The sequence below is a fragment of the Loxodonta africana genome, chromosome 9 (genome assembly GCF_030014295.1).
Source record: "Loxodonta africana isolate mLoxAfr1 chromosome 9, mLoxAfr1.hap2, whole genome shotgun sequence".
NCBI lineage: Eukaryota > Metazoa > Chordata > Mammalia > Proboscidea > Elephantidae > Loxodonta > Loxodonta africana.
In genome coordinates, this window is record NC_087350.1 from 20,246,558 (window position 1) to 20,269,285 (window position 22,728).

The 22,728-nt window shown below is 47.8% G+C and overlaps 1 protein-coding gene across 17 annotated transcripts in view; it reads right to left on the reverse strand.

Moving 5' to 3' along the window:
* Window positions 1–3,465: 3,465 nt before the first annotated feature.
* AOPEP (aminopeptidase O (putative)) overlaps window positions 3,466–22,728 on the reverse strand; it is a 462,828-nt gene continuing 443,565 nt past the window's right edge. For 11 of the 17 annotated variants that reach the window (XM_023544690.2, XM_064291144.1, XM_023544692.2 and 8 more), the window contains 3 exons: window positions 9,418–9,504; window positions 7,292–7,434; window positions 3,504–4,945 (listed from right to left, as the gene is read on the reverse strand). In XM_023544690.2, coding sequence (XP_023400458.2) covers window positions 7,294–7,434; window positions 9,418–9,504 — 228 coding nt within the window. In that variant the 3' untranslated portion in view covers window positions 3,504–4,945; window positions 7,292–7,293. The other 6 variants (XR_010322950.1, XR_010322949.1, XM_003407697.4 and 3 more) reach the window with 6 other exon arrangements.

Here is a 22,728-nt window from a genome sequence, read left to right on the forward strand (position 1 = left end):
TAAGGCTGTAAATCTCTACGGAAGCAGACTGCCACATCCTCCTCCTGCGGAGCCGCTGCTGGTTTCCAACTGCCAGCGTTTCGCTTAGCAGTCGATGGGTTTAACCACTGCACCACCAGGCTCCTTAAGAGAACTCAAGGGCCTCACAGTTGTGCAGCCTTCACGTCTAACACGGTGCACGTGAGCCCCACACCAGCCCCTGTGCAAAAACTCCTGACAACCATTTCACACATAGCCTAATGAAGCCTTAGGGACAGCAGGGCCAGTGCGTTTTTGTGCCCTGGGCAGTGCACCCTCTGCGTACTTGGCATCTGCACGGGGAGGCCTCTTCGTGTGGAGAAATGGGTGCGGGTGCACCTCTCAGCTTACTTTTTACACTCAGCCTGGGGGCGGCCACCATCTCTGCGTCTTCCTAACACGGGCAGTGATGGCGCAGTCTGCCAGGAGCTACTACCACAGGACCCGCTGAGGCCTGGAAACGTCTTCTGGGCAGCTGAGATCAGAAACGGAGCAGCTAAGGAAACCGTCCGCCCGTGCCCTTACCTCCAGACAGGGCTGGATTTTCCTCAGGGTGACTCATCTGCAGTTAACTCAAATTCTGGTTTCCATGCTTTCAACAGTGGGTGTCGCTTGCTCTTCCCATACTGGCAGTCCTCACCTAACTGGATTAAGTGGGAATTGCCCTCGTGAACCTCCCCGATCTTGGTGGTTGAGGGATTGACTGGACAGAGTGCCTGGGACAGACAGTCCCGCCTCAGGATCATTCATCACTGAACAGACGGTCCACACCAAGGCACTGGGTCGGGAGAAGAAACCAGCTGCCATCCTGCATCCAGACCTTGCCTGTCACCTTGTAGGTAGGTGACTTTGAGGGTTGAAGAGGAGCTGACGAGGGCCTGATGCACAATGGGAACTCAAGGACACCTGGTTCCTTCCCCTTCAGGGGCCACACCTACATCTTTCCTTCTCCCCCAAGACTTTCTGGGTCTTCTGCAAACACATCTGCCTGGGCTGGGACCCAGGTGTCTCTACTACAAGGTTCTAAGTTCATCTGGATAAAGCAGTCCACTGGGACACACCATTTACACTGACTCAAATCCTATGCCATGCCCCGGCTGGCCCATGATAGTTGCCAATGTTGTTAAATCAGGTGGTGGCTTTAAAAATGAAGCACACTGGTCCTTGTCCTTGAGGAAAGCCTCTCCCAGGCCTAGGCCATGAGCTCAACTACAGAATGGTCTCCAAGTTGCTAGAGGAGAAAGCTAGGAAAACCTAGTCAATAGTCCGCTGAGCCTTGAATGACATGGGTATCTGGACTCAGTGACACTCTGCGGAGCAGCCTGGCCACCCCAAGGCCAGCCTCACCATTCCTGGGAAGCAGACTAGGCAGCAAAGGCAAACCCTACCCATGACCTTGGCAAAGCTATGCAATGAGGCACCAGCCTTGATGAGCGAGGACAGCCTCTATCCCTCCCACTAGAACCAGTTCCGGACCCCAGGCTTCCGCTGCCTGCTGGCCATCACCCAAATAATGACAGCAGGTCACAGGGCTGGGGTGGATCGCGGGGCTCAGCAGCCTTTGTGTCCAATTCCACCCATCCACCAGAGCGGCTCTGCCCTGGTGATTTCTAAAGAAGACAAAGCGAGGCTTTGACTTCTTGGAAAAACCAAACCAAACCAAGGGACAGTTCATTCCCCACTCCATCCTCAGAGATGCTGACAAAGTCTGAGCCAAAGGCGGGGGGGGGGGGGGTGCACCCTCCCTCAAAGAATACACACATACGCATGCCACTGTAGTAAACATCATTTATTCTTGGTCTTCATAGAAAGCATGGCTTTTGTATTCTAATTTTAAAATCAAGTTTTACTTTTTCTACCAGTATGGTATTCGAGGTGTTTAAAACTGCTCAGAACCATTTTCAAGGAGAAAAATACGATTATTTGCAAGTACATGTTTAACAGCACAGAGCATATCCCTAGGAACATTGTAGAATGGCAGCCATCGTTACAATAAAATAAAGGGTTTGAAGACCAACATCTCCTGGTCAAGAGCTTCTAATGAAGGTGTATGTTAAAGCTTCATATCACCCCAAATAAGCCAGAATAAGAGAGCCCCCGGGGAACGCAACCCTTGGAGAGAGGCAGAAGGGAAACTTGTTATGTATTGTTTTTTTTTTTTTTGGTCATTTTATCGTGGTGATGTGTATAACAAATAGTTTGCCATTTTACCATCTTTAAGTATACACTTCAGTGGCATTAATTACATTCACCACTGTCCATTTCCAAGTTTTTCATCACCTTGAACAGAAACTTCCTACTCCTTAAGCAACATCCTCCCTCTTCCCTGCCCTCCAGCCCCCAGTAGCCACTAGTAAACTTTGGTCTGTATCCATTTGCCTATTTCATGTAAGTGGGCTCACACAGTATTTATCTTTTTGTGACTGATCTGTTTCCCTCAGCACGTTTTTAAGGTTCATCCACATCGCCATGCTTCATGACTTCCCTTCACTTCATGGCTGACGCTCCGCTGTATGGACGTGTACATCTTTACGTGTGTCTGTGCATTTTGAGCTTAGTACTTTTACTCACCTCGGCCTCTTACATGACGTGACTCTGCAGACTACTAAGGTCTTCTCGTGGCATTTCAAAGCCATTCTCCCCTCTGGACAGGACTAGGAAACTTAATTTCTAGCATCTGTCTTTCCAAAGGTTTTTTTTTTAAACTTCATATATTTGTGAGAAAGAAAAAGGACATCACCACAGACATATGTGATGCCTGAATGTACCTCCGATTCTTCATTTTAGAAGAAACTGCCCCCACACTCAGCCAGCCATCTCATTGGCTAATTCCCTTTTACATTAAGGTTTCTAAAAGTATCACAAGTATCTTCAGAACTAAAGAAACTAGTGAGTTGGAGAAGAAACAGCACCAGAATGTGGAGAACATACCCTTTTCTTACAGATTATTTTTCTTGTTTTTAAACAGTATCAAAATTAGAATCAAACAGGAATACAAAACAAAAACAAATCGAGTACATTTTATTTTTAATACACATTAGGGTCTATTATACCCTGCACTTTTACAAAAAAGTGCTAATACTTTAGGAAAACTAAACATTGGACATATCAAACTAGTTCTGCAGAATCTGCCTGGAATACTCCAGAAAAGGACACAAACGCAGAAATGGTATGACTTTCTGGAATAGGGAACTATCCACGTGGAGCCACACGCCCAGGGGCTCCGTGGAACGTGTGGGAGGTTTTCTGATGTGTCTCAGAAACTTTAGTCATTTCTGTGGAAGAACTGCCTACACTCGGGGAGATGCAGCTGGGGCTGAAATCCTGAGATGGCCAGTCTGGGCAGGGGACAGAGCCCCGGCACAGCCCCTGGTGGGAGCCGGGCTGAGGACTTGCCTTTCACGTACGCTCAGTTGAAGCCAGCCTCTGGGAAAGAGAAGGACTGAGACACCGGCGTGGCTGTCGGCTGATGGCTTTAGCAGCCACATAATCCTTCCTTTGATGTCCAGGGTCAGTGAAGCCTGCTCCCACCAGGACTGGGAGTGGATATATGAAAAAGAATCTCTCTGTGATCTTTCCTGCAAAGGAAACAGCAATAAAATTTATTACTCAGTCACGACGGAGGAATTCTTGTAAAAGGGGTCTTGGTACGTAAGTACCTCTGTGCGCCGAGTCTCCCCCAGCTTTGGAGGAAGGGTCCGCATGGAGGACAGGTCAGGCAGCCACGTCCCGCAGCCACGGGGCTGGTTTACGGACGGACCATTTGACACTGACTTGACTCACACAGGATCATGAAACCAAATGGGTTGTAATTAGGGCTGCACTTAAGAGGCAGATGCGAGGAAGAGATCCCACTTTAGATCTGAGTTCCCTCCAAGTGCTTTCAGAAAGCCTAGAACTCTGGGTGAAGAGGTGGGCACTGCCCACTATGCCTGCAGGGGCCATGCCACCCTGGGCGCTAACATGTTCTGCCTTTGAGTGCCAGGCAGGCCTTCCTTCTGTGCCAATTTAACCTTGGGATCCGACCCACACCCGCACCACATGGACACATACAAATGGCACCAGGGGAGCTGGCTGGTGGGTCCTGGCGCTGGACGCTTCAGGTCTGTCTCCGCCTGGGTGGGTCTGGGCTCCAGGAGCCTCCGGCACTTACAAACGGGAAGTCTTTTTGCTCTAGGGCTCGACTCCTGTTCCTGCTGAACTGAGCCAGTGTGTGAAATGAGAACTGATATCAGCTCAGTAGGCACCGGAGGACGGGTCCAATCGACAGCCCGCAGCAGCAGTGCCTCGCTGAGCTCCGTCGTGTTGTTGCTAGTGGCCTCAGAAGACACAGAGACCTAGACTACAGATACAAAAGAGAGTTCACCATGCGCGTGAGGCCACAACCAGGCCTGTCCTGACAACACCCCGCCTGGCTCACACACATCACACCATGGACACAGTTTTAACAGACTTTCTTGATGGACTGGCCTTAGTGTTTTATAAGAATCATTTTCGCAGCTTTCAATACATTTGACCTTTTAGACAGATGACTCATTAGTGAATTTTACTTCTGTAGACACATTTAAGGACTCTGGGACTAGTCCTTGCCTCCTTGACAGGAGAAAGTGCATCCTTCGGCTGAGTAGGTCTCTCATCCTCCAGAAACGTGCTCTCCAACACCGGACCACTCCGCAGTGGCCCTCCGTCAGCAATGCTCAGCCCAGCGGCTCCAACTTAACTGCCCCCATCTCACCTTCTCTCCAGGTGCAGAACTTAGCCACTGTGAACAAAGCGGAAACCAATCACTGTTCACCAATCAGCTAAGCTCTGCACCTTGTCAGAGAGGTCATCCGTCTGGGCAAAACTAAAGGGCTGGAGCGCATCTTCTGTGGTCGCTGGCGTCTTGTTTCCAAAGGAGAGCTACGGGACACGTCTGTTCTCCCAACTGCGGAGAGAGAGGAACCATGGTTTCTGGAGGAGCAGCCAAGGTCGTGGTTGCGTGGTAATCCCTGGCAATGTGATTTTAATCTTAAGTCACAAATCAGCATGCCAGGAACCCAAGCAGCCAGAGCAGTCGAGAGCACCGCGGCCATGCCCACCGCTCACCCCGCACTCACTGGGCCACGGGACACGGCCACCTCCAGGCAGGGGCGTAGCATGGGTAACGAGCACCCAGGAACAATCTCTAAGCTGTGCCCCACCCCAATTCAAGACTTCAAGACGAGTAAGACGTCGATAGCTGCGATGCTAAGCAGAAATGCCTCCCCGCCCCTTATCTGGTTGCCTCAGTCAGGTGCCCTTCATATTTGTGGCACCTCAAGAAGGTCATTCCGTATCGTGTCTGATGCCCCTTTGGACTTGCGCCCAGGGCAAGTGCCCCTCTTTACACAACCCCTGTCCCACTCAGCCCCTGCTTCCAAGCCTGTCAGGTCACCACACAGGCTCTGCTTTTGTTTGCTGTTCATTTAGCTGGGGTCTTAGAGATATAACTTTTTAAATCTCAAGGACTCAGAGACACTATGAAAATGTCACTGCAGCTGGGAACCAGCTGTGGGACAGAATTAGTGAAGACGGTGGCCTTGCTCAGGCAGTTCAGTGGCTCTCACCCTGGAGGAGAAGATCCCCACGCACAGCGCACCCTCCTAAGTGGTCAGGGTTGCCTGGGCCCACTCTCAGGCTGGAAAGGTCCCCAACCCCTGGAGGGTGCAGCTGTCACCACTGCTCCTCAAGGAGAAAGCAGGGGGTCCTGTGTTCACCTAGAACCAGTGGCAGGGACCGGAATGGCGACTTGGGGCGGGGGTAAAAAGCAAGCTGTCTCCAGGAATACTCCTTTGCCCATCTGAGGCCAAAAAGGAAAATGAAGAACCCTGAGACCGCGTCACAGCTAAAGTCTCCAAAATTTGGGGCAGAGGAAACGATCAAAGGCGTAATTTGCCTTGTTGTAGTTCTGCATACTTCAAGAAACACAAATTCTCCGTGAAATTAAAAATCTGAAGAGAAACGTGATTTATGCTGACCACTGTGTGAGGCTGGCAACAAGATCACTGCGCCACCGCTGTACCTGCATCTCGACTACTGCCCGGAACTGCCCAAAGGCACAGCGTCCGGGACACGTCTGCAGACACTGCTTCACCGCACGATGCACCCCGCTCACCGCACGATGCACCCCGCTCACCGCACGATGCACCCCGCTCACCGCACGATGCACCCCGCCCTCACGCTCACTGCCTTCCTCTTCTGGAAGGGCAGGATCACGCTTTACAAAACTTGTTTTTTTTTCTCTTCAGTATTAGAGTTCTTTCAGTGAGATACTTAGACATATTAGAAATAGTTTTTACAAGCGCCAAACATTACGAGCGAACTAAATGTCAAACAAATGGTTGAGAGTATCAACAAAAATATTAAATGCCGATTAAAACTATAACGGCAGAGGGGCTACAAAGCCGTGTGAAAAATGCTGCCGATGTGATATTGCCTTTTTTAAAAAGGATACAAAATTAGACATAGTCTATTACATCATGTAAAACCTTGATATAGAAATAAGAGTACTAGAGAAAAAAAACACATTTATAATCCCACAGCTCTACGTGCAAAACTTTACAGACCACTGCCTAATTCCTTTTACAACACAGAAACCCACATTTAAAAACAAACCGCAAGGAAGTACATCTAACAGGTCAATTCCTAGCACAATTAGCAGAGGAAGCAATTTAAATTAACAGGGCTGCCACTCCAGACCCTTTACCTCCAAGACAGTGAGGAAAAGGGTAGGAAGACCAGCTGTCGGGACACGTGGTGTCACCATGCAGACGTGCGACACAGGTTGGCTGGGAGGCTGACACAGCCCATCAGTTAGGCCAGGTCGCAGTACAAGCCTCACTTGGCCTAGAAGAGGGAACACGTGTTTAGAAGGCACAGGACTCAGGGGAGCCCAGCCGTGCACACCTGGGGCAGATGGGACTTGATGACTGCTCAGGGACACCCACCACACTTCCCACCCTAGCTTCTAGGCCTACTCAAGGTGTTTGCCATGATTTCTGGTTCCACGTGCAGTGGCGACAGCAGGGCCTACAAGAGCCATCCTGCAGTGAACTGGGCAGCTGCAGCTTCTGGTCAGCGTGAGGCTCTGGGGACTTGGGCCTCACGCTGCCCAAAGGCACCTGTCCACCCGCTCTCCAAGGCCACTGGGCGAGGGCAGAGACCGACGCTGCAGTGGTCTCGGTCACCACTTGGCTCCTAAGAGGAGTATCCGGTTAGAACCAAACAAAGGGCAGGAAAGGGAGAGAATCACCTCTAAAAGAGCATCTCAGCCACCACCTGGGCTGAGGCTCTGTCCATCTGCTCCTTGGTCAGCTCGAAGCACTTGCGGGCGAGCTGTTGCTGCCGGGCATCCTCGCTCACCATCAGCTCGCCGTAGAGGTAGGTGCCCATGGCCTGCAGGGGAGCAAAGTCCAGCGGTCATAAGTAAAATAAATGACGTGTACACACAGGCACAGCCATGCACACACATGTGCAGCACACAGCTGTGCGCTACGCACGTGCTTGTTTCACACAAAGCTGCTGGTTGGGAAATCACGAAGGCCCTGGGAGAAGAGACAGTCAGTTGAGTAGCTGTAGTTCCGGAATCTGCATTTTCAATCCCCCTCCTCCCTCGTGCTCACCCACACCCCAAGGAATTCTTAGCTATCGACTGCATCACCAGACTCTCATGCTTTAAGGATCAGAGTGAGGAGGGGGCATGTCTAAAGTGGTGAACACTAGGAATGCTCTGGAGAGACAGGCCCCACAATGACCAGTGCGGAAAACATCACAGCTGAAAGCAGCACACAAAGACCCATGTGCACGTTACAGACATGCGGGTTCCTCCACGACAGCGTGTCCCTGGGCAGAGCTGGCGGTGTGAGTTCACGGAGTCCGTGACCTACCACGGAATGAGGAACAACTCACACTGTGGCCACAGGTGGAAGAATCATCACGCTGTTCCTGGCAAAGCACCCATCCCTCAGTACAGCCTCAGCACCACCCCTCTGGCTTCCCGGACCACCACAGTACACACTGTCTCTTCTGTTTCAAAAACAATGCTGTGGAGACGCACATCTGCGTTTTCCCACATTTTTAACACGGCCTGTTACGTTGTGGGAAAGCAGTGGGCTCCTCTGGTTCTGCCTCGTCTCTCCGAGTTCCAACCTTAGCTCTGCTGCAGATCACACATAGTACGTTCTGCTGGAGCAAATTAAAGGAAAGGTCTCAAAGATAGTACGACCTAAAAACTAGGTAGGTAAAAAAAAAATAGGGGCTCAAAATCCTTCCCTGAAAAAGCCGATTTGCAAAGACCATGGCTTTAAATACACTGCAGTTAATTCTGGTTTTCAGAATAGACCCTAAGGACACAGCTGTTCTCATACTTTGTCCTGAACGCGCCCCCCACCCCGTCCCTGTGCCTCTGTTTTTTCAAACACCTCTTGCTCCATTGTGCAAATGTGACATTTCTTCTGGTACAGAGTCACGTACTTCTCTTTGTGGGAATAATGCACCCTCACTTGCTGGCTGCCCTCAGTCCTCAGGACCCTATCAAAAGTCCTTTTGTCTGCCCTGCCCCCACTCCACCCCTCTCCCCACCCCACTGAGAAGCAGCTCCATCCTTCAGCTCACACAGCCCTGCAGCTCACACAGCGCGACAGCCCTGGTCCGGGTACAGGAAGGAGCTGAAGGCTGACTTCCAGCAGCAGAGAGAAGCCACGCTCACACTCCACTGCAGACACGCACATCAGTGTGTAGGGGTGGGGGCGGTGATCCTGAAGTACATGAGGGAGTGAGGGCCGGGGCGACTCCCACAAGTCCATGAATGCCCCAAGTCTGTGAATGCCCCTAATTCTGTGAATACCCCAAGTCTATGAATGCCCCAATTCTGTGACTGTTAAGTCCGTGAACACCCCAAATCTACAAGCACCTCACACACATCCTTCCTGTGGGTCCTTGGAAGGAGGTCACTCTCCTGTGGTCAACAGTGAGGAAGGGTCTCCAGGGACGTAGCCTGGTTCTTTGGTGCAGACGCAGACAAAGGCGTCTCCAACCAACTGGGCTCTCTGTCTAACTGTCATGGATTGTAGATCAGGGCCGTGATGGCACTGTAGGGCCACAGCTCAGACTTGGCAGAGCTCAGGACCACAAAGAGCCCTGGGTACTTGGGCCACTCAGGTAAAACCAAGGGACTTTTTAATACAGAATTCATTAATGCTCTAAAAGGGGCACCAAAGAAGTGGGAGAAACAGCTTAGAAGTGTGGGTGTCACCGAAGGTCCTGCCACTCCTTAAAATATCTGTAACAAAGAGATGTCCACCAGTCGGGCCCATGTGAGGCACACTGGACAGGCAGGGCCGGTGGCGTTGAACCCCACCCACTGGCGAATGGACTCACCTGGTCCCCCCGCAGGAAGCGCTCCACCTGTCCATACGCTTTAGTGTATCTGTGTTTGACAATGAGCTCACACCAGCGATGGCGGACCTTCAGAGAGGAGAGAGAAAATCAGTCAGCAGCAAGCTTGCGCACCCGATGCCTCTAATGATAAAAAGCTTTCTGTATTAGACACAGTGACTTTCTAGAGTAGGTCTACCTCGGAGACACCGACACGTCTAATCTTAAATTCCTTTTTAAAGAAAGGAACCGCATTCCTATTTAGGAAGGCTGTTAAGTCAATTATAGGGGAAAAGAGGGCATGTTTCCATGACGTGTCTCACTGTTTTTAGACATGATTTTGCAAGATAACGGATAAATGCAAAACAACTGTAAAATTAAATGCAAATCCCCAACCCGGCTGCTAGTTCTCCTTGTGAGGTTTGCCTTTAAAACCACACCCATTTAGTTTTCTTAGTGTTGGATCTGGAGTCCCTGGGTGGTGCAGATGGGCAACGTGCTGCTGCTAACTGCAAGGCTGGAGGTTTGAGTCCACCCAGAGGCGCCGTGGAAGAAAGGCCTCGCGATCCACTTGTGAAAAATCAGTCACTAAAACCTTAGGGAGCACGGTTCTAGTCTGACACACATGAGGCTGCCATGAGTCGGAACTGACTTGACAACAACTGGTATTTTGGTTCAATGCTATCGATTCTAACAATAAGCAGAATAAAAGAAGGAAGACGCTGCTCAAAACATTTCTGAGAAGACGCTGTTCTCAGACAATCGAGGGGAAAGCTCGGGGGGTGCAGGTGGCGTCAGGGGTGAGGGATGATCTTCAGGGACATTTCTCACAGGGAAGTTCTGACCTGGGGCTTCCTGAATGGGCTTCGCAGAATCCATCCAGTCCCAGGCCATTTCCCACTGACTCGAAGCCAGTGAGCAGCCTGCCATTTTATATTCCATACAAGTTCAACGTCAACTGGAAGTACACACGTGCATTTAAAAACAGCCTCCTCCAAATATTGTATGAAACCACTATTATAAGAACTCCAGGTAAAGTTTAAACACAGAAGAAAATGTTCTTCGACGGTTACGAGGGTGGGGAGGGAAAGCAATATTCACTAACCAGATAGTAGGCAAAAATTTTTTTAGGTGAAGGGAAGGGCAACACATAACACAGGGATACTCAGTACAATTGGACTAAACCAAAAGCAATTTCCTCAATACGACCAAAAGCATTAAAGGCCAGACTAACAGGGACGGGGTTCTGGGGACCATGGTATCAGGCGGCATGTAAGTCAACTGGCATGACAAAACGTATTAAGAAAACGGTCTGCATTCCACTTTGGTGAGAGGCGTCCACGGTCTAAAATGCTAGCAAGCAGCCATCTAGGATGCTTAAATTGGTCTCGACCCACCTGGGACAAAGGAGAATGAAGAACACGAAAGACACAAGGTAAACATGAGCCCAAGAAACAGAAAGGGCCACATAAGCCAGAGACTCCATCAGCCTGAGACTGGAAGAACTACATGGGGCCCAGCTACCATCGATCACTGCCCTGACAGGGAAAACAACGGAGAATCCCTGATGGAGCAGGAGAACAGTGGGATGCAGATCTCAAATTCTCATAAAAAGACCAGGCTTAATGGTCTGACTGAGACCAGAGGGACCCCGACGGTCATGGTCCTCAGACCCTTTGATAGCCCAAGATTGGAACCATTCCTGAAACCAACTCTACACGCAGGGACTGGCCTGGACTATAAGACAGACAATGACGCTGGTGAGGAGTGAACTTCGTGGCTCAAGCAGACACATGAGAGTATTTGGGTGACTCCTGTCTGGTGACAAAGTAACAAGGAAGGGGGGGCAGGAGCTGGCTGAATGGACACAGAGAACACAGGGTAGAGAGGAGGAATGTGCTGTCTCATTAAGGGGAGAGCAGCTGGGAGTGCACAGTGGGGTGTGTATGGCTTTTTGTAGGAGAGACTCACTTGATCTGTAAACTCTCACCTAGAGCACAATAAATAAATAAAAATAAAACAGCCTCCTCTACTGGGGTCTTAAAAGCTAGCAAGCGGCCATCTAAGATGCGTCAATTGGTCCCAATCTACCTACAGCAAAGGAAAATGAAGAACACCAAAGACATAAGGAAAATATGAGCCCAAGAAACAGAAAGGGCCACATAAACCAGAGACTCCATCAGCCTGAGACGAGAAGAACTAGACGGTGCCCGGCTACCACTAATGACTGCCCTGACAGGGAACACAACAGAGAGGCCCTGACAGAGCAGGAGAAAAGTAGGCTGCAGAACTCAAATTCTAGTAAAAAGACCAGACTTAATGGTTTGACGGAGACTGGTGGGACCCCAGAGGACATGGCCTCCAGACTCTGTTAGCCCAGAAATGAAACCATCCCCAAAGCCAACTGTTTAGACAAGGATTAGAATGGACTATAAGACATAAAAATGATACTTGTGAAGACAGTGCTTCTTAACTCAAGTAGATACATGAGACTAAGCGGGTAGCTCCTGTCCAGAGGTGAGATGAGAAGGAAAAAAAAAAAGGACAGGAGCTGGCTGAATGGACACGGGAGATCCGGGGTGGAAAGGACGAGTATGCTGTCACATTACAGGGAGAGCAACTAAGGTCACATAACAATGTATATATACATGTATGAGAAACTAACTTGAACTGTAAACTTTCACTTAGCACAATTAAAAAAAAGAGTGATTAAGGAAGATACTGACAGCCAGGCTTCTCTCTGTTAGAAAAGGGAGTTAAATACATGGAAAGAGAAAAAATTAGAATAAACCAGCGAAAGTCTTCAATCATCAATTTTTTTTCTTTTACTATACTCCCTGTAGGGCTGGATTAGAGTTGGAGGTGTTGGTATGAACCCATGAATTTCAACAGGTATAGATAAATATAAAAATAAATATAGATATAAATATATCAAAAAACAGAAACAAAAACCTGTTGCCATAGAGTCAATTCCAACTCACAGCAGCCCATACAAACTGCCTCATATGGTTTCCAAGGAGCGGCTGGTGATTATCAAACTGCCAACCTTTTTGTTAGCAGCCGAGTTCTTAAGCACATACACACCCTAGCTCTGTCCATCAGATGCCCTGGGAGCACTGATTACCCCTACAGCAATTAACAAACCTAGTGCCCGGATCTTGATTTCTAAACACCATTCTCTACTGAAATAACAAGGGTGTTTTGGAGAAATGGCTGATTCCAGAATTGAGACAAGAAAGGTACAAGATGAATCCTGAACATCTTGGGCTAGAAATAAAGAAAACGCTAAAAAAATGATGAGTCATGTCAAAGGGACACCGAAGCCATCATGAAGGGTCTCCCTCTGGTCAAATTTGGGGTAGTTTGAGCACCAGAATAAATAATAAGCTCCAGTGCTGGCCAAGATAGAGTAATACCACTATAGCCTTTCTCTCCCATGAGTCACAACTAAACACTCTGGACACAAAATAAAAAAAGCAATGAACTTGGAACTATGAAAACTAGATAATTGCAAGCAGATTAGGGAAAAGGGTAGTGAAAACTTGAAGAAATAACCCTAATGATGGTGAATTTCCTTTTTTAATGAACGTACAGGATACAATATACAAAAATCAATTAGCAATAAACAACCGTAAATTGAAAACTTAAAAATACCATTTATGGCAGCACTAAAAAATATGAAATACTTAGGTATAAACCTAACAAGATATGTACAGGTTCTGTAAGCTGAAAACTACACAACAATGATGTGAGAAATTAAAGAACACCTAAATCAATGGCGAGATATACCATGTTCATGGCTTGGAAGACTTAATATTGTTAAAATGTCAATTCTTTCCAAAGTGATCTAAAGAATCAATGCAATCACAATCAAATTCCAGAAATTTTTTAGATGTTGATAAACTGATTCTAAAATTTATATAGAAAGGCAGAGGAACTAGAAAAGCCAAAACAATTTTCAAAAAGAAGAACAAAGTTGGAAGACATGCTACCTGATTTCAAGAGTTAATATAAAGCTACAGTAATCAAGGCACTGTGGTTTCACGAAAGGATATACTCATGCATCAGTGAAACAGAATAGAGAGTCCAGAAATAGACCCACATAACATAAACATGGTCAATTGATTTGGCAGATGTAAAGACAATCCAATGAAGAAAGGATAATCTTTTCAACAAGTGGTGCTGGAATAACTGGACATCCATATGAAAAAAATGTACCTCAACCCATACCTCACATCTTGTACAAAAATTAACTCAAAATGGATCAAGACCTAAATGTAAAACCGAAAACTATAAAACACCTAGAAGAAAACATGGGATAAAAATCTTTACAACTTTGTATAGGGCAAAGAGTTCTTAGATATGACAAGAAAAGCATGATCCATAAAAGAAAAAAAAAAAAAAAAAACTTTTGCTGAGAAAGACATTGTAAAAAGGACGAAAAGACAAGTCACAGACCAGAGAAAAATTCTGCAAATCACGTAACTGACAAGAGACTTGTTGTATCCAGAATGTATAATGAACTCCGAAAACTTAACAGTAAGAGAACAAATAGCCCAATTTTTAAAACGTGCACAAGATTTAACAATTTACCAAAGATATACCAGAAGCAAATAAGCATATGAAAAGATGCTCAACATCCTTAGTTATTAACAAAATTCAAATTAAACCCACAATGAGATACCGCTACACATCTACTCCAATGGCTTTTTAAACATTTGACAATACCAAGTGTCGGTGAAGATACAGGACAACTAAAACTCTCATACATTGCTGGGTCCTGAATTTTACCCTGGGTAGTACTTTCCTCCCCTGAACTTTTTAGTCTGTACATCTGTTAAGTAAAGGGGTTGTACTAAGGTTCTATGAATCAATTGCATTTCTATAGAAAGCAAGGTGCTAATATATACAAAAAGATTTAATTCATTAATGTCTCTTTTGGAAATACAGCCTAAGGAAATACAGGCATTCCTTCTATCCAAACCCCTGCTATCAGAGAGCTCTTGCTTTTCAAACTCAGAAACCAAACAGATGTGATGACAACAGACACTTGTATTACAAAATACAAAAAAAAAAAAAAGCTTTAAGCACTAATAAATAAATAAATAAATAACAGCCTCCTGACATCGCAGCTTGTTTTTACTGCCTTTGAACAACGGAGACCCTTTATAGTAATCAGTTTGTGGCAACAGTAAAATGTAAGCAATATCAATGTTTGGGCCAGAACCCTCTAAATTATATCATTATTAGATCTCTCCTTTAATCTACTACAAATAGATTTGCACACAAACAATTAGGAATGAAGGGAGAAACCAAATCTTTTAAGAATCTCTGCCTCTGGCTTCCACGTCACTGAGAACAGGTGTTAGCGCTCTAGTGCTCCTTCTGCCCTGCCCTGGGAGGTGGCAGACAGGGGCTTTGAACTTCTGCAAACCGGATGCCACCGTGCACGTCTTTACATCCACGAAGGCGTTTCAGAGGTCCACAGAAGTGAAACCGTGGCCTTGGACCACCATGTCTAAAGGAAGCTGGTCACGACTGGGAGAGTGTTCCATCTTCAACAAAATGGTTCTTTTCTACAGTCAGTAGCAATGAACACCAGACAAGATGGGGGAAGAGCAGCCCCCAAAATATTCTCAGCAGAAAGGGCGCATAAGCAGAGCTCGGAGAAGCCAGCTCGGCGTAAGGCCTCACAGTTGGGGGCACCGCCGTGTACAGGACCCCACTCCGTGCTCGGGTCCCAGTACCAGCTGTGGACAGAGGTGAGAGGGGAAGCAGCCCTCGGCTGTCTCGACCCCTCACTACCTTCCTGACCTCACGCACCATCAGATGTGCCTTCTGCGTGCGGGCCTCGTGCAAACGGGGAGCGGTGGAGGAAGTGTATGTCTGGGACGCACATCAGGACTGGGCCCTGCTGCTCCGCCACCTACTCTGTGACTCAGGAGAGCCCCAGATGGTCTCCCACCCACTCCTCTCACCTGCAAAATAGGGGTGACACACGCACCAGCCTCGAATAGGGCCGTGTGTTTGAGAACCGTATCGGCGTCCAAGTGGCCCAACAGCTTACATCTGAATTACATCTGATCCCACCATGCCCTTGACAATGACTGTCCTTTTATCACTTACAATTTGGGAAATTTTTTTGATTTGATTTTGAAATCAGAGGGTTTAGCCTCTCCTCTCTCCTTTTTGTGCTTTCCTCCATCTTACTTACACACACAAAGGTAACGCAGCACAAATGATGAGGCCCACAGGGCCGCTCCTCCATTACTGGACAAAGATCTGCAAGACAGCTAAGTGAAAGAGGCTTTTTCACAACAACTATGAGCTCAGCATTTCCACTTCTCCTACTGTTAAAAATAGTTGATTGTCGCAATTAATAAGAGATGGAGTCTCCGGACCCCTGGACACTAACATGGCATCCAGGAAGTGCAGCCACCCCGCCCCCAAGGACAGCAGGGCAAACAAGCAAGCCTTTTCATGACTTAGAGCTTAAAGCATTTCAGTGTTTCAAGGACCGGATGTTAAAAGGCATCACAGAGAGGACCACGAGGCTGAGAGCCTACCAGATACTTCTTGCTAGTGCACATGGTTTTACTTCTCTTCGTGTTTCTCTCAGGGACAAAGACAATCCTTATTTCCCCATCCCCTCAAATGCTCAAGAACACGTAACTTGCACGGCCACTTGTGGCCACACGGAATGAGGATCTTCCTGAAAAGCTGGCAGCAAGCCTCCCAGCACTATTTCCGAAGGGGACACCGATGGAACATCCTTCCTCCAGGTCACTGAGAAACATTTATAATCCTTGAAAGGGGCCATAACACACCGTGTCAAGTTCCTTCCTAATTTACAATGCCAGGAAAGTGGAACCCTAGGTGCCAGGAGCCACAAAGGACTCAGATGCAGGTCTATAGGAAGGAAGCTGTCCACTCTACATATCTGATTGTGTTTACTGATTAATTAATTCCCTCCATGGTGCAAATGGTTAATGTACTCAGCTGCTAACTGAAAGGTTGGAGGTTTGAGTCCACCCCCAGATGTGCCTCAGAAGAAAGGCCCAGCAATCTACATCCAAAAAATCAGCTACTGAAAACCTTCTGGAGCACGGTTCTACTCTGACACACATGGGGTCACCATGAGTTGGAGGCAACTTGAAGGTCAACTTAGTCACCTTAAGTCCTTTCTAACTTCCTCAGTTAGATTATAAATGAGCAACAGGGGTGCTACACACAGATGTCAGCAGCTGGAGCCCTATAGGCTTCTGTGGGTGTCTTTTCTACCCCCAGTGTCCCAGCCTTCCCCACAGCCCCACTGTTCTCTCCCCAGGAGTGCTGGTGGGACCCTCTGCTCTGCCCCTCACAGCATGCTGGGGTGGGGGTGGGACAGACCCCTGTGGGCGATTCTTGGTCCTGACAAAGCCCCTTGATCTGCAGTCCTCTTGTCAGGACTGGGAAGGAGCTTGCTTTTCCAGGGCAAGGGCCACGTTCTTTTGGTCTTTCTCTGCACCCACTCTCACTGGAGGCCCAGAGCAATGCTGAAGGTTGGCCAGAGGCTGAAGGCTGGCCAGAGCACTGACTTAGAGCTTCCTGGACTTATAAAACAGGGTGCCCTGGGCCATCTGCACCTTAGGGGCAGCAGCAATGGCTATAGGGCTGGTAAAACCAGGCCTCCATGCAGGCCCGCCCCCACCATTCTTTCAGGGGACCAATCAGCTCAGACCTTCGTCCAGCCGCAGGCTGCAGCCCAGCCTGGACCCAGACACCCAAAAAAACAGGAGGATGGAATCTTACACTGGGGATGGGGGCAACATGTGGCACCTGCCCCAGACAGTGTCAAGGGCTTGGCTGCCTGGAGGAGAAGGGACACTGGACCTGGACCGGCTGGGAGCAAACACCGGAGAAAAATTTAACAGTTTCATTTCAGTCCCAACCAGATTGAGACTGATCTCAATTACACATAAAAACTAAACCAAAAATCAACCTGCTAAGAAACATTTCCCATCTCTTTACACTCGAATTCTTTTTCTACAGTAATACACAAAACACTAAAAAAAAGTATTTTCTTCCCAGAGACTACTATACCAGTTTGTTTTATAAACACACATACAATTTCTATCTATAGCCTTTCCTTTCCATTTAACACAAATAACAGCATGGCTCGCACTAATCTCTACTCTGATTTTATTTTTAAATTTAACTAAAGAATATTTTGACTTGTTCCTTAAGCACACAAAGCAGTTTCTCCTTCTCTGTATTAACAGTTGTAGCACAACTTAGTCAGACCCCCGCTGATGGTATTTTGTTTGTATGGTGAAGACTGAGAACCACCTACAACGCAATGGAAAGTGGGGTACACGTGTCACTTCAGATGTCTGAGGGTATCTGTGCCTAAGCTTCTAGGCATGGAGGTTTGGGTCTTGCCTCAGTGCCTTTCACAAGGCTGCAGCAGCACACTCCCGCCATCACCACCACCCAGCCATGGCGCTGTCGATAAGTCAACAACGGTACCCAAGGAGGCAGGCAGTTTGCTTTTGAGGAAGAGAGCTTGAGGAAGGGACTATTCACACAGGCAGGGGCAGGCTCAAGGGCGCCCACCAGGGATGGGCCTGAAGGACAGGGGGACCTGGGGTCCTGTGTCCCCATATCCTGGCCGGGCCTCCCCACTCCAGGGACCACAGGGGCCTGTGGACAGGGAGCAGGTGAAGATGCCTCTTGGCCAGTTTAAAGCCCATCAGAGGGAGGCTGAGCGCGTGGCAGCAGGCATGAGCTCGTTCGCAGGAACTGTCTCTTCTACTGGATTACTGGCTTCTTCTAGTTAACTTGTTGGACTCTTGTTTTTTAATATGAGGGAAATTAGCTCTTGCCTTTGATTAAATCGCAAATATTTCCTCAAGTCTGTCAATCTATTTTTTTTGAAACTGTGTTCATGACAGCTTTGCCATGCAAAAATTTTGAATTGTGTGTAGCTGAATTTATTAATCTTTTCTTTCCATGGCTTCTTGATTTGTTTAATGTTCTACGGGAGCATACACATGTCAAAGCTGATCAAGCCGTACACTAAATAGTCACATCTTATGGTACTTCCATCATGTCTCAATGGAGCTGAAAAGCGTAGTGGCTTCTAAAACTATGAGATAATAAAATACATCAAGTCACTACAACCTCATGCTACGATCACTTAAAAGTCTAGGGTCAGCCAAGAGTTTAGCCTCAAACACATCAATTTGTCACACCCAGATAAGGAGGTGAGGAACAAGGAAGAGAATGGGGAAAGGGAGGGTGGAAGGAGAAGGGGGAAAACAGCAGCAAGTAGGGACAGAGGAAGAATGCAGAAAAAAATCAGGAAAAGGCGTCTTGGAAGTAAGCAGACTGGGAGCTGGAGAGGTGGGGAGGTGCAGGGCCTGGTGGTCATGTAACCTGCGCCTTCGCTGTACCAGCCTCTTCTTAGAGGCCCACCTCACACTTGGGCGCCCTTTCTGTTTTGTTTACCAAGGCTTCCCTTACCTGCCTCCTCACGGAGTCCTCAGGAGCAGAGGGGATAACAGACAGGCAGGCTGGGCCAGAAGGGGTGGGAGCAGGGTGGGGGGCAGGCCTACCTCCGCAGACCACGGCCTCACCTGCTACCTGTCTCCTCATCTGCAGTAACTCCTCGCCTCAGACGGTGAGGTGAGGATAGCACAGAACGTGTAAAGCACTCAGCATAGGGGCTGCTGATAATGGTGACACAGAGAGACTGTGGATCCCTGGAGTCTCCCCATAACATGCAGTGACATCAAGTCCTGAATGATATAAAAATGTGTGCCCTTGAATACTGTGGTCCAATAAAACTAGTCTGAGTCCGAAAATCTGCTTTTAAAATTTTGCAGCTCGAGGGACCCTCAGTACATTGTGCTGAACTGACCTGAAAAACGCGGCTGGCAGGTGTGGGCGCGGCCCTCACTTAGCACACAGTGCGGTTTTCACACAGCACCACTGGAAAGAGATTCTAAAAGTTTCCAGGTTCCTGAAGTCTAGAGCATGGTACTGAGTACACAGACAGACACCAACAATCACTGGGACTGGCTCACCGCCCCTCCCACCCCAGGTATTCTGTGGGGCTGGGTACAGATGGGAGGTTCTGAGAGTCTGGGGTGGGAAGAACAAAGGGCAGGCATGTGAGGCCATTCATGTCCGCCCTACATCTGATGATACAGAACTGAGACCTTGAATCACCTGTGTAACTGCCCCAGAATGGGATCTTGCTGTGGGAAAGTAGGGTGTACCTGTGTGGTGAAAGGTCTGAGCAGACACATGGTCTGGGTGTCCAAAAGGAATTCTGCAGCTCACAAACACAAAGTGCTCTCTTATGAGGCTGGTGGCTCAATCGTTCCAAACACATTCATCGCAGCCAACTATACACAGGCCTGGCGGCTATGGAATGGGCTAGCGTGCTGGCCAGTAATGGATGCCCATGTACATATGTGTATACAAACCCACACCGAAACAAAGCTTCATTTTTTGATATTTTTCCTCACTCTATACAATACACTGACATTTTCTTTTTTTTAAATGTTGCTTGGTGACCTATTAGGTCCTTGGGTGGCTCAGTTTGTTCTTAGCTAGTAACCAGAAGGTTGGCAGTTCAAATCCACCTAGCATCGCCACAGAAGAAAGGCCTGGTGATCTACTTTTATAAGATAACAGCCATTGAAAACCCGATGGAGCACAGTCCTTCCGTGACACACATGGGGTCACTGTGAGTAAGAGTCAACTCAATGGCAAGGGGTTGGCTTGGTCACCTACTAAATTGATCTTATGACCCTCAATGTTTTGACCTACAGTTTCAAAAACTAGGAGCTTAGCCTCAAGAGCCCAGTGAGGCTGGAGGCCCAGGCTTGCCACACCCCTACACGTCAGTTGAGCAGTCCACCTTCCCCACATTAGGCTCCCGTCCTGCCAGGTGGGCAGAGCAGCCTCGACCTCTGGGCTCTGGGCAGTGAACTCCCCATAGCAAGTACTTGATGCTTCAGAGGTAGCAGTGTGTTTCTGGCTTTCTTCTCTACTTCAAGAGTTCTATTATTTGCTGATTTGATAAAAATTTGGGTGTGTAAACTCCAAGGAAATGTCTGCTAGCTACTGAAATGATAGAGCAAAGTGCCTGTCAGGAGGTGAGTGACTGGGCTTGTGGAGGGACAGAGACTGGCTCCTAGTGTGGCAGGAAAGGGGGTGAGAGGGCGGACAGGCAGGAGGAGTGCGACAAGGCCCTGCATTCTGGGTACCAATGTGGGAGGTTGCACACCCCATATTCTACGTGTTACCAGCTTATTGTTGTTGATACTTCACAATTCTCAGTGCTCTTCTGCAGCCAGTATCTCCAGCTTTTGTTTTCTTTACTTCAGTTTTAGTGTCTTCCACAAAGTTACTTCAGAGAAATAAAAATTCTTACACAGATACGTTCCCAAGAGCCTGTTTATTATCACAGAGATTCAGTTTTCCAAGGTGATTTTCAAACTGTTCTTAAACATAATTCTTTAAGCTTTTAATAAAAGTGTTATGTTGAACCCCTCTATATAAAAATATAATAAGAATACAGACATGTTCCTCAAGCAGTTTAAGTCTTCCTTTAAGTTTTAAGATAAAACTCCTCTGTGGGGCCCTGGGTTCCCCAGAGGTAGAGCTTGGAAAGCAGGGTCTCGAAGAAGTTGTTATGCCTGAAAAATAAATGGAGCCACAGGAGTCTGAGCAGGCATGGCTTTAGACATAAGACACAATAGATTAGTTCTGATAACTCGGTCACAATACCTCCCAGTTTGGTTCTGGTAACTGCGTGTGTCATCAACAAAGCACATCACTCAGTCAAGGTCAGTGACAGAAACAACCTTGTTGCTGAAGAGTTGAAACCTCTTCCTCTACACCAACACCGGAACCAGGGTTTTGCTGGGTGTCTGCTCACCGCCATGCTTACAGATGGCACCTGTGGTCTCCTTAGGTTGCTGCTTCTCTTGCTTTATTTTTAAATACTTATAAGATCGTAAACAGACAACTTTATGCAGAGGATCCAACAAATATGAAATCCTAGCTATTCGGACCAACTTCACTTATGAGATGTACGTACAACCCATTGCTGTAGAGTCGATTCCAACTCGAAGCTACCCTACAGGACAGAGTAGACCTGCCTGATGGGGTTTCTACAGCTGTAATATGTAGAGGCAGACGGCCCATCTTTCCCCTGCACAGCAGCTGGTGGGTTCCAACCACTGACCTTTTGGTTAGCATCCGAGCACTTTACCTACTGCGCCACCAGGGCTCCTTGATACGTACATAGTAACCATCAATATGGACGTGTTATTTTGTGTTTTTCCTTTTCTCCGCTTGCCACTGCTGGATTTACTAACTCAACGTAGCCCACATACTTTCATTTAAAAACAACTAAAGAATATTCCAGGAATCCCTGGGTGGTACAAACGGTTAATGTGCTCAGCTGCTAAGCGAAAGGTTGGAGGTTCACAGCCTCCCAGAGGCACCTTGGAAGAAAGGTCTGGTGATCTACTTCCCCCCAAAATCAGCCACTGTAACCCCGCAGAGCAGAGCACAGCCCTACTCTGACACACGTGGGGCTGCCATGAATTGGACTTGACAGCAACTGGTTTTACAAAATATGCGCTTCTGTTAGTAAGTATACTGTAGTTCAATTAGGCTTTCAGTTTTCTAATTATACCAGAAAGTCTTAAGCATGTCCCAGCAACCTTCAGCCTTTTAACAAGAAGGCTGAGCTAGGGTGGACAGAGGGGACAGAGGACGTCTGCAGGGACACCAGAGTGCCATCGCTGGCCAGCCCCATTCAGCACACCCGTTTCCTTGAATGACCCGACAAAGCCATATCCCTGAACCCACGTCACCATCAGTCTCCATGTGCCCAGCAAATGGGTCACTCCCAGAGTTGCATCTTACCGTCTTTCAAGTGCACACTGCTCTCTGAAATCATAGTGTCTACGTCTTGTTTTATGTCTCTGCTCACACTGAACTGCAAGCTTGGTGAGGGCAGGGGCCTTGGCGATCTTCAGGCCACCGCCCCCGCCCTCCAGCTCCGTCTCAAAGCCTGGCACACAGTATGTGCTTGATACATGTTTTTGAGTGAAGCACCACTTCTGAAAACTCTGAATGCTTTTCAGCTACTTGGAAATGATAATGCAGTGCTGGAAGCTGTAAAACGCTTTGAAGAGTGCCACCCATCCTATTTATGACAGGAAGCGCTCCTCTTTCTTTTCAGTCCTTTTGATTTTGAAATTCACTGTTGAAGGGAAAAACCCTGTGCAGGGAATATGATCTGGGAAG